Source organism: Anguilla anguilla, chromosome 13 (genome assembly GCF_013347855.1).
Source record: "Anguilla anguilla isolate fAngAng1 chromosome 13, fAngAng1.pri, whole genome shotgun sequence".
In the NCBI taxonomy this organism is placed as follows: Eukaryota; Metazoa; Chordata; class Actinopteri; order Anguilliformes; family Anguillidae; genus Anguilla; species Anguilla anguilla.
This window is the reverse complement of record NC_049213.1, coordinates 32,535,733-32,548,345: the sequence shown is the minus strand read 5'-3', so window position 1 is coordinate 32,548,345 and position 12,613 is coordinate 32,535,733. Positions and strand designations below refer to the sequence as shown.

The 12,613-nt window shown below is 40.2% G+C and overlaps 1 protein-coding gene across 2 annotated transcripts in view; it reads left to right on the top strand.

The window, feature by feature from the left end:
* Window positions 1-2,057: 2,057 nt before the first annotated feature.
* Window positions 2,058-12,613, top strand: part of LOC118210530 (msx2-interacting protein-like) — a 33,600-nt gene continuing 23,044 nt past the window's right edge. For both annotated transcript variants that reach the window (XM_035386787.1, XM_035386786.1), the window contains exons 1-2: window positions 2,058-2,329; window positions 6,648-6,968. In XM_035386787.1, the coding sequence (XP_035242678.1) occupies window positions 2,247-2,329; window positions 6,648-6,968 (404 nt within the window). In that variant the 5' untranslated portion in view covers window positions 2,058-2,246. The remainder of the gene's footprint in view (window positions 2,330-6,647; window positions 6,969-12,613) is intronic.

The following is a 12,613-nucleotide window of genomic DNA, read 5'->3' as shown; positions in this document are numbered from 1 at the left end:
ATTTGGCAGACGCTTTTATCCAAAGCTACGTACAAAAAGTGCATTTCACGGTCATAGACAATTACTAAACACAGCTTCGATAGGGTACAATACTTATTTTGTACAGCTATTTCTAGCCAAGAACACAGTTTAGTTCACACAGTGAACACTATTCAGGCCTAACCTTACATTACATTTATTTGGCAGACGCTTTTATCCAAAGCGACGTACAAAAGTGCATTTCATTGTCATAGACAACTGCTAAACACAGGTTCAGTAAGATACAATACTTATTTTGTACAGCTAACGTTTAAATCCAGGAGATCCCACTCCCCGTGCTGAACACTGAAATAACAGCCATAATACATTCCTCAGAGGTAAAACGGTTTTAAATGTAGCCAATTTGTCCAAACGAATGCCGGGTTTGTTTGTTGTTACAAATCCTTAATGTTTATTTGTGGAAGAAAAACGACAAAAAAACATTTTCTGTTTTAATCCTGCTTTGATTTTGTTTGATGACCGTAGTTTAACAAACTGACTTTTAAGCCATGAGCCACAGGACAATTTCGTCACCACCACTGTACCCGGACCAGACCCGGACCTTCAAAAAAACAAAACAGAACGCATGCGTACGAACCAGCTGTCAACTCTGTTTTGCCGCAGCGAGCTGCCTAATTTTGCCTGCAGAGTGCAGACAGAGGGATACTTTGATAGTGCTGATCAACCACAGCAGCTGAAGCAGTCAAACTTTGACTTGGAGTAAAACGTTAGTATTCTGTCTCTAGTGTCCCTAGCTTTTATGCGTGGGCAGTAACTTGAATTATTATACACATAATGATAATTTGGATTGAGTTTGTCCATGTATTGTTTGTTTACAGTTCACATGCAAATGACCAAAATTTAATCAGTTGAATCCAGTCTCAGCCACATGCATTACATTAGAGCTAACTAGAGAAATACGGTTGAAAGATGAATTTTAGTTAGCTTGTCACAGACTACTTTTGGAAGTAGTCTGTGACAAGGACAGTAAAATTGTTGTATCTACATGAAAGTAAAGTTGGAAGGTTATTAGGCTATATAAAATTCTAATGAGCAAGTTTGTGTAGGCTACATATTTAACTACCTAGCCATGACTTATGTTTTTCTAGCAAGAACAAACTAAGTTGCAGATAAAGCCATGGTTGTATATGCTCCCCAATTGTGCCTTCTGGCTTCATGAAAAGTTTATTCTCCCAAGCAAATGGTTTTTGATTGGTGCACACAAATCATACCAATTTATTCAACAGTTAACCTATCCACTTCGACCCCACTATCTGTATTCTTACTGTCTTTGAGCATCTTTGCAGCTTTAAAAAAAACAAACAAACAAACAAACAAACAAAAAAAAAACTCTAAAGCATCCCAAATAAATGTCCTATTTTGCAAAAGGCTGATCTTTTCAATAAATAAACATAAATAACATGTTTGTGTTTTTTCTTTTTTGTTTCTGGAGGGGCATTACAAAAAAAAAAATCACTGAACAGTGAACAATGCCTATAGTCGGCTATGCTGAAGCAGCCTATGCATGCTGTCAAGAATATAATTTTTTCTGTGAGTAGAATTGAAACTTTTTTATTTAGCAAAATAAATGCCACTTAATTAAATAAATATTTGTGTTTTAGTTTCATTTTACGCAATCTGTGTATTTTATCAACTACTTCCAAGTTATGAAAAAATAAGGTTCTCATGCAGATACTGTATAATAATTATATCACAGAATATGGCCATTTTCAAAGAAGCCAGTAATTTGCAGTATTTGAGTTGGATAACAGCAATAATTTTGTATTTTTAAAAATGATATATATATATATTTTTTTTTTTAAACAATTGGCAGTATTTACATTGCGCAATAATACAGGCTATTTCACAACTTCACCCATCCCCCAAACCTTTTCACTTTGCAAGTATTCTTTACGCTTGCGCACTGTGTGAGACTCAAAAGAAAAAATAACAACTGAAAAGAGCGCATGCGAAGTTCCAAACGTGCACGTCAGGAGCAGCAGGCCGTCAATCATCGCATGGTGTCGTGGACGCGCGAGTCACGCGAATGCCAGAGCGCGGTTCTGTCGACAGAGCGCGCTAGTAGTTAGTAGAGAACGCCTGCGCGAGAGCTAATGGCTGAATTGGACAGCAGCAACGTTCAGTTTTCAGCGCGGACATACTCAACCGATTAGGAGTACATCGTTATAAAACATTATCTGTATGAACGGGGGACACAAAGGCACAGTATGGTCCGGGAAACCAGACATCTATGGGTTGGGAATTTACCCGAAAATGTACGAGAGGAAAAAATTGTCGAACATTTCAAACGGTGAGTTACATAAAGGGAGAAAGTCGGGGTTGTAGGCTACGATGTTTGCTATGGGTCATAGAATCCCACACTGCTCGCTTGCCCCGCCGTGGGAAAACTAGCTAGCTACCTAGCTAGCAATATGATTAGCTCGCAAGCAGGATAACTCGGTGTGTAGATGGTTAAAGTGCATTTTGGATTTACAATATTTAATGCCAAAAGTTAATCAACGTTAGCCAGCTACCATTAGTATCGTGCTAGCTAACTAATTCACTGGCTTGCTAGTTAAATATACGAAGTGGCTAACTTGCTAATTTGTAACACAGTAGTAACACACTGTTTTATGAGATGTAGGCTATTGGATACATAATTGCTTGGTTGTTGTTAGTTGCACCTCGGTAGCTACGGTACATATGAAAGCGAGGGGGCATAAAGTCTGAATGAAGCAGGGAAACGATACAACCAGCTCGCGACCTGGAGCAGTCATTCCATGTGCAGCTATCATTAAAGTGTCTTAGCCTAACGTTAGTTAGTTAGCTAACACGTTAGCGTACCATCAATCCGGTTGATTCCAATATGCTAAGCCAGCTAGTAGTATATGCTTCCGTGACATTAAAGCTGCCTGTACTCTAACTACGTATGTCTTGGTATATCGCTTCAATTAACCAACGTTAGCCAGTTAAACAACGTAGCTATCTAAAAAAGAGTCATGTAACTTACATTACACTTAATATTTTCACGGGTGACATTTAACTATCAAGTTAGGTTCCAGTAGCTAGTCGCACTGGCTTGCCAATTAGATAGTGTCCAGTCTAACTAGTAGTTACTGTCTGAAATGCAGCGAGATGCTAGGGTTTTGTTTATGTGCTGAAGCCGTTTTGACAGCATTAATATGACTAACGATACAATTATATGTAATGCAAAACAGTCGCCAGCATTAGATTTAATTATTTTGAAATAATTTGTTCAATAAGCCCGCTTTCTGTTCACAGCAGACGTGCTCATTTAGGTAACATACGACTATTTGTGTTCTGGTAACTTTAGGAGCCAAGTTTGTGTGTAATTTAGCTTTTCCAGCGGGGTATTTATCTAACTGCAGTTTTCTTGTACGCGAGCATTTTGCCTTCTTTTTGATGAACCATATTCATGATTTCTCGATCACAGATGGAATCCAGTTAAATTAGGGAGCAACTGGACTTGGACAGCTAAAGAGATCTGGCGCAAAGTAATTGTAGTCTTAGTAGAAGGTAGCTCTGTAGGGAAAAGCCGACGTTAACGTAAGAAGATAACATCTACAGATAATTTAAGATACTATTGTTTATTCGGTTACATACATTTGGCAACCTAACAGTTTCGACTATTTGTGGTCTTTGGTGTTTGCATTTGTACAAACCATTGTTAAAAGATATAATAACATTTTGTTGTAATGTCCAAGAATGTAGAAATGTTGTAGCTTATATTTGGGATGCAAGATTCATTGAAGGGGAGATATTTTTTAAAGGCTAAGAATGACAGCTGCTGGCATAATTGTCCTTGTGGTTGAATACCAACTTTAAAGGTGGAACTGTTCTGCTTGGCCAGCTATAGTGACGGTTAAAATCATTGCAAATAATCTCTTCGGTCGAACAAAATAAAATCGTGGAGATTGCGTTTTGAATGGTTTGCTGTGAATTCAGACTTTTTTAAGTTAAACGATGTGAACATAATTGTTTCTTGTATCCCGTGTATAGTTTTAGGTTTTGATGGATATTGACTAAGCTCTAAAACGTTCAGATATTCACCAGTTAACCCCTTGCGTCTGCTATCAGAGGACATCGGTTACAGCGATGTTGTATCCTTGGCTGTCTTTTCCCTGTCACATTCCTGTTCCATCGACCATAGGTTTGTTTTCCGTAGATGGCCGTTGTGTCCTCTTACTCGCCACAATACATTGTGGCAACAATGTAACGATAAAACCGAAAATGATATTGTGTAGGCTAGCACGTAGAAAATCTTTTCTTTTTGTGGCGCGCAGTCTGACATGATATATTTTTTTGGATACAGAGTTGCGATTACGCTAACGATATTGCTCGTGCTCTTAAACGAAGGGTAAAATAATTACCACTTTTGTACATGTTTGCTTAAACGTGTAACAGTGAAGCAATTTGTTTTCCTCACAGGTTACAGTGAAGCCAGCATTATCCGTTCGTGGCGATTAGTAAGGACGCATTTGAATTTAGTTTAGTTCTCTGTCGGTCCACATAACCTTTACGATACTGTCCTATTTGTCAGCGCAATCAACTGTTACGACAATGCTAGTGCAGTTAATCATTGTTGATACGAAATTTTTGAAATGGCTGTGTGGAATTATTGTGTGCTATACCTCGGCGAATTGCTGGTTATTTGGCCGTGGCCGTGGGAAACGATTGGGTGGGTGCATTACATGCTCATGGTTTATGAAAAAGGAGAGCAGAGAATGCATGGAAGTGTAGTTACATGCGCATACGGCCACGATACCACTCAACTCAGAGAATATATCCAATGTTTATCGCAAGGGAATCGTTGTTTATGTTCTAGAGTGGGCGGGGGGTAGTCGAAGATAGTGTCAAGAGATTGTGGGGGTGGGGGGTAACGAGAGTGTATGCCGTGTGAATGCGTTTGTAAAATGGCGTCGAGGGTGACGTGTGGGAAACGACTAGGATCAGTTTTCTAATATTCGTTTGCAGTTGAGTTCCACTTTTTAACGAGACATCCATTTCCCCAGATCAGCCATATCGATTCCCAACTCTTTCAAAAAAAATTGAGTGTAATCTAAGCCGCCATTAGTGCACAATTTACAAGCATTGGCACTGCCAAAAAACCATTACTGCAGAGACGTTTTCCTTTGGAGTCAGAAAGGAGTAGCCTTTAAAAACAGTATTATGACATTTCAGTTTTATATTTGATATTTACAATGTTGGGTAAAACTGATTCTGGACCTTTGTGTTTTGACAATACGCTAATCTATTGTCAGCACAGTACACAAGTGTATATATGTAAATACTTGGTAAAAGTGGTGCTGTTATGCAAAAATGAACTAACACACAACACTGAAATAACCAGTATACTAGTTTGCTCCACCCTACATTGCATCACAGTTTCTTTTAAATGAATGGCTTCCAGCAAGTGTTGTTATTTGGGGCATTTGAGGGCAATTAGCCTAAGAAAAAACAGTAGCACTGCACTGCAAATACCAAACTGATGATTGAGTATGGTACAAAACATAGTTCTCATTTAAATTAAACGTTAAATTTAGGTTAGCCCCTGTAACAAAAAAAGAAACTGAAATCCTGTGTTAAGATCTGAAAACATACCTTAGGTAGGCTATAGCCTTGTATCAGCATGGAAAAACAATCATGAATGATTCTTGTGAAATGTTTCTAGTTGTCCAAAACACTTTTACAAATAATAAAAAAATCCCAAATAAAAGATGTTATATTAAAGGTTTTAAAGCACTTGTGGAAATAGCCATTTTAGTACTGTGTAAGTAAGTCCAATTTTGATAAAGGTCGAGTAGGGAGGGAAGGGAGATTTTGGAGGGATGAGGGAACGGTTTATTGAAGCAGCGGAACAGAGAAGCCGATGCCCTTTGTAGACAGCAGACATTTTCTTTCTCTGCTGGACAGAATCGATGAGGCAAAAATCAATGACAACGGTACTGCTTACATTATTCATCCCCTCATTATTCATCGGCCCCGTCCAGTTTGACTGAGATGGGCTGCCTACGAAACAATTCGGGTTTTAAGCACCTTTTTATGCTTTCATTTGTCCTTATGGCCATCTTGATTTGTGCTTCTGAAGTTTACCTGCTGCTCTCGTTAGTATTACTGTGGCAGTTTCGGTTTTAAGGAGAATATTCCCTTTAAGTTTCATCCTTCACGTTATGCTCTTTTTCTGGACGTGTTTTTTCCGCTGTTCCAGTCTTGTTTCGCATTGCCACAGTCACTGGTTAAAGCAATGCTTGAGAGTGGTTCAGTTTTCCCCCCTCCTAATTGCCCCAGCTGTAACGGAGGTTGGATACCTCATAAACAATAACCGTTTTGTTGTTGGTGATGTATTTAGTTAAACGTGTCTTTGGGTTTTATTTAAGCCAATTTCTTTAGATATTAGAAGTGTAAGGAAACAAATATGCTTGAAGTTAATTTCTGTTGATATAATTTCAGCTTTGGCTTTATTGATTTTTTTACCTGGTGGCCCCATCACTTCTTTAACCATTTCTCATCTTCCATCTTCCTTCCTCCATTCTGCATCCCTCCCCTCCTCCCTCTGTGACCCACCCTTCTGTTCCTGGTCTCCCCCCCCCCCCCCAATCCCTCCCTAGGTATGGACGGGTGGAGAGTGTCAAAATCCTTCCGAAACGTGGGTCAGAGGGCGGAGTCGCGGCCTTCGTGGATTTCGTGGACATTAAGAGCGCCCAGAAGGCCCACAACTCCATCAACAAAATGGGGGACAGAGACCTGCGCACCGATTACAATGAGCCGGGCACGATCCCCAGCGCCGCGCGGGGCCTGGACGATAGCCTTTCCTTAGGCAATCGCGGGCGGGATGTTTCGGGGTTCACAAGGGGGCCGGGGGGGCCTGTGTATGGGCCCCCCACGTCCCTCCACAGCAGAGAGGGACGCTATGAACGCAGACTAGACGGGTAAGTGGACAAGGTTTCTCTGAAGGGCAGAGGGACTCTTGTTTCTTATTAAAACCTTTTTTTCTTTTCCGAATGAGATTATTTTATGGTTGGGTGGTTAAAAAGAAAGAAAGAAAGAAAGAAATAAAGAAAGAAAGAAAAAAAGCGATTCCAGGAAGTTTCAGACGTAGAACATAATCTAGGGATCCCTTCAACGTCCCCAAAGCTTCGACATCACTCATGGAATTATAAATGAATTTATGCGTTTATTCTTCTAGAAGCAAGTATGTCTGTAGCCTATTTATGTATTGTTGGGGATTCACAGTGTGAGCCTTATCCTGTTTGAGAGTTGGATATCACATTTTCGGAGAATCCGTGGCAAGACTTGGATATCGTAAGTTTCCAGGGGATTTGGATGCGGGAGAGATTCCTGTTCCAGCTGCCTTGCCCGGGATTGCTCCTGTCTGGAAGTACAGAACCGAACGTGGTGGATTAATGTCTTTCACTTTTATTTTTTTTATTGAAATTACAGGAAAAAAGCCAAATTAACTAAAGTAATCGTTTTTAAGAAACAAAAGTAATTAGAAATCGGAGAACAAATTACGGGTCTTTATGATTCTGTTTCTCACTTACTTGTGGTGTTGCTTATGACTTGCTCATTCATCGTGGTGTGGACCCTTGTGGATAATATTCCCAGGATATTTACCCCGTTGTTGGATTTCCATTGGCCAAACTCCAGGATATTCAAATATTTGCAAGTGGTGGTGTGTTTTTTTTTCTTTTTCTTTTGAGTTTCTCTTTGGGATTATATATTGGGGCTCTACTATTAAATTTTGGGGAGACCTCTGCTCATTGATCAACTGTGCAGAGAAAATAGCATTGGTGAGCAAAATTACAGTTTGACTTTTTTTCAAAATTTGTTGTGGATTTTTACATTTTTTACATTTTGGAACTCAATGGACATACTTAACTGTGGCGTTCATGGGCACCAGAAGAAGATGGAGGACCATACAGCGCAATACCAAAATTCCATGGAAATATGATGTTTTTGTGGTTGGGCTGAAGACGGAGGAAGAGACACTTAACCCCAAACTGGAATTATGGCTTCCCCCTGTTGGATTACTGACCTCCCCCACCCTTTCCGGATCTAGTGCTATACCACACTGGTGTCATGGATGCCACTGTAGTTAGGAGTAGAATTTCACACCGTCTGTCCGTGAGACGTAACTGAACTCAACCTGTCTACCTCACAAGCTGCCGCAACCTGCCAAAGTGGATGTTTTGGCATCTCTACCAAAGAAGCTGGGATTAATGAAGTATGAGCCATTTCTTGGGGATTTGTAATGTACCGAGACAAATTGCACTCACTACCTGCTGAGAGATAGTCTGGGATTATTTTAACAGCTAGAGCTCTGAATGCAGCCGCACCGTTCACCCGTGTCACTGCCAGTCTGTGGATTGTGGGGAATGAAGTTCTTGTGGATTGTGGGGAAGGAAAGAAGTTCTCATAGTGGATAAACTGAGTTGGTGTGGTTTTGCGTAATCTACATTGAAAATGGAGAACTCTGGACTGGGGGAGAAGAAGAGGGATGTGGAGGACTTTTGGGGGGGGGGGGGGGGTGGGGGGTGGGGAAATACTGCGGAAGATGCCAGGGATTTTGACTGATACTTGGATACTGTGGCAGGCTTGTGAAATTGCATTCAGCTCTATAGGGAAGCCAGACCATAATTCACATTCTAGGACTGTAGGCACCAGTTTGGATTAATTCTTATTTTTTATCCCCCTGACTTTCATGTGCTTTTCAAAAGTCTGCTTATGCTTGTTTATTATTATTAATTAAAAGCACATTTCCAAGCAACGTGGTGAAACCAATTGCCGAACTATAGATTCATATGATTAAAAAAAAAAAGAAAAGTTTTTCCTCTTTTGCGCTTGTACAAAACTTGGGACCCAAGGATTTTGAGTTTGGATTACACGCAAGCCCCTCCCTTCTGGGTTTCCAGGATTAACGCACCGAGAACAGCTGAAACGTTTTGATTGGGCTCCATTTTTACACCCATTCGAATTTTTTTCAACCAGTTTTGTTTTTTGGCTCACAAAATTCTGTCTCCCTAGATTGTATTTGGGATTGTAGGTCGCGTTACCGCTGTCTGAAAAGGTTGGTATGTTCTGCCCTATGTATTTTAGCACTTCTTTCTAACCCTGAGTCGAACCCTTGTCTCTCTCCCTGTTTCCCACTAACTGCAGTAGCTTGTAGAAAAAGATACTCCTGCATTAGCCTGTAGGACTTTGCAGACTGCAAATTGCTTGTCTTTTTCAAGTAGTTTCTCTATCTGTCTCTCTTTCTCTTTCTCATTGTGTGTGTGTGTGTCTGCCTGTCTGTCTGGGTCCATGTTTCTCTGCTCTTTATTGAATTGGTCAGTACCTGAACACACCTGTGAGGCAGCAGAATGTTTCCCCTCTGGTAGATAAATAAGCTGAAGTGAGATCTTATTTGATGGAAAGCAAAAAAAAAAAATTCAGAGAGTGGTTGAGCTGAAGTTAGAGGAACACTGAGCTGATGAATAGTGTGCAGGGCTACTGTGAGTCTGTGAATGGGCGGCAGTGTAGTATAAGTGGTAAGGGTAAGGTCTTGTAACTGAAAGGTTGAGGGTTCGATTCCCGGGGAGGACACTGCTGTTGTACCCTGCTGTTGTACCCTTAAATTGAGCACGGTACTTAACCTGCACTGCTTCAGCATATATCCAGCTGAAGTTATGTAAAGTTTTGTAAGTCGCTCTGGATAGGAGCGTCTGCCGAACGCCTGTAATGTAAATGTAATGAGCCCCATCTTACCCTGTGCGTTTCTGCACCATGGGGCTTTCCTAGTGCAGTGACACATCGTGGCTTTTCAGCACAACCCTGTTTCTCTTTACTGCCCTAGTGATGAATGCCACGCCCAGTCAAAATGCAATTTTCATTTTTCCAAATCAGTTGCATAATGGCAGCAATGACACACGCAAGGTATGTGTGTTAACACAAACACCTCTGCTTCTGGAAAAGCCGGAAGCTGTTTCGTTTACAAATTGACTATTATTTTTACTTTGTTTCAAATTGGCGGTTGCCTGTGTCTAGGGTGACTTGGAGCTTGTGTTTCTCTATTTGTACAGCTGCATGTCTAGTGAAGAAAAATCAGGTGCAGTGCTTCACTTGAATGTGGGAAAGGCAATCCTCCTGTTTAGACTTTCATGTCATAAATCTGTACATCAGTAGGATATGTACCCTTTTTTTAAAGACCTTGGATCTTGTGAATTGAACCTACTCCCCCCTTTTATTTTGTTGCATGTTGTGCTACGGTTGATCAAAGCTCGTAGGTTAAGATAGACTGTATTAGGCAAAATATTGTTTGTGTCAGAGGGGAAATATTAAGCTCACTCATTGTTTACCAATGAAAAGCTGTACATTATTTTAGTCACTTCACTCACTTCATTTTGTCTCTCCTTTCTTTCTCTGTGTAAGTGTGACTGAGTTGGGTGGGGTAGGCACTAATGATCAACATGTTCAGATTCAACGTGCGATTCAAGGTTTTAAAAACTAACCAAGCACAGTCCAGTGTTTTTAACTTTTTAAAATTAAGTTGATTTATGCAAAAGGATCCTACATTTTGCACCACTGCTCTCTGGCAGAATTAATGTTCAGGGAAGGCGGATAATATTTGCACGACCCAATTCCATGGAATAATATGTAGTTAAATAGATGAATTTGATTACAGTGTGGAGATGTCAGTTTTCAGACTGATAATTGAGAACTGTCCCTGGGATCTGGTGAAGATTAGTCTGGGATGAGAGAACATACACGCGTATGTTAAGGCTAGTTGGTCGTGTGTGAGGACGTGGTAATGCACGCTACCACGGCACTGTTCAGCTTTATGGAGCTGTTACTAGCAAAAAGCCACGTTTCTAGGAAAATGCAGAATCTTTTAAATAGCGTGGAGAGGGAAGCACTTCAGCCAGGGGCCAAAGGTCATGCATTTTTGCACAAACACCTTCATATGCAGACGAAGCGCCCTTTCTTCCGTTTCAGTATTCTGAAAGGAATTACTATTTCTTTTTTGTGAATGGATTTTGAGGCACACATGAGTCAGCTGTCATTTTGCAGGCTGGCTTCTCCACCTGTTTATAATAATAATAAAAATGAACTTTATTTGTATAGCACTTTTCAAAAACAAATTTACAAAGTGCTTTACACACTTAAAAAGAAATAAAATAATACAAGACGTAGACGGCAGCTTAGTATGTGAATAAATTAACATGAAAATAGGAGCAGCATGAAAGAGGGCCAAACGGAGGAACAGATACAGATACAGGTGTTTACAGGTGTCTTTGCAGGTGAAGCAAAGTCAGCTTCAGGTTTGGCACTGATGGCTCCGCCTTCAAAGCCAGGAGGTGGGCATTGCCCTTAACCTCCGGTGAGGGTTCGCTTCCTGGACAGCCTGTAGATGTATTTTAGCTGCTGATCAAGACCTTGATTCCGAGAATTTGTTTTAACTGTTAGGACCTGTTTGGAGAACAGAAACCAGAAGTGTGGCCACAGGGCTCCCTGAGGCCTTTCTCATAGGACTTGGCGGATGCTCGATAGCTTATTTGCAAAACGAAAGGACAACTTAAACCTGCATTCTTAATTTGAAATTTTAAAAATCGTTTTAAAGATTTGACAGCACTGCGTTTCACCTTTTTTTAAACATAATTTTTGGACACTGATAAAGACATTGTCCTAAAGAAACCTCCTATCCAAAAGAAAGAAAAAAAGTTTAACGTTTCCAAGATGTTTACGATTTGAACATTTTCTGTTCGACTGTGGCCATCTGTCTTGCTGTTGTTTTGCAGTTCCATTGCGAGTCCGATGCACCAAACTGTTTGCATATCTCTGGAGCGCACGGGCTAGTCGTTTCCTTACCGTATTTGCAAAACAAAAAGGGTTTTTGTCCCCACATTGGACAGCTGCAAAAAATGTTCCCTTTATGAGCTGCAGCGGTCCATCCCATGTTTTGGGGATGCAGCTCAGCGTTTGTTTGCTTATTCAGTGTAAGAGGAATTTATCAATCTGTGGAATATGCACTTTGTCATTGAATTTTTATAACTTTTTATATAAGAAACTGGAATGGTTAAACAATTTTAATATGATGTTATGAGAGAATGGAATATTCCCTGTACAATTTTGAACTGCTATGGTTCTGTGAGGTCCATGCAGATATAAAGGAGTGATACATTTAAAATAAGGACACAGTCTAAATGGCCTTATCTGTTTCTGGTGTTGTGGTACTCTGTGTTTTGGTTTAAACCTTGCTTTTTGAACGATAGTTAACTAAATAAAAACAGTAATTAAGTGATTGTGGAAAACCAAAAATAGTTTGGTGTGTTGGTTTGTTCCGTTTTTAACTACACATTAGTGCAAATGCTTCAGTTAAGCTTTACGTTCTTTTTCAGAAACTTTTTTGACTGACAGGATTGTGCTCTGTGCTGCAGCACTGTCCCTTGCTGGTGTCATTTTTTGATTGCCCATCTTTGTGAAAGGAAGGCATCGTGGCCAGCACTTTCTCAGAGAATGTATCTTCTGAACTTAATGTTTTCCCTGAATAACGTCATATGTTCATTCAAATATTTTAGTGATGTCACATTCATTTAAA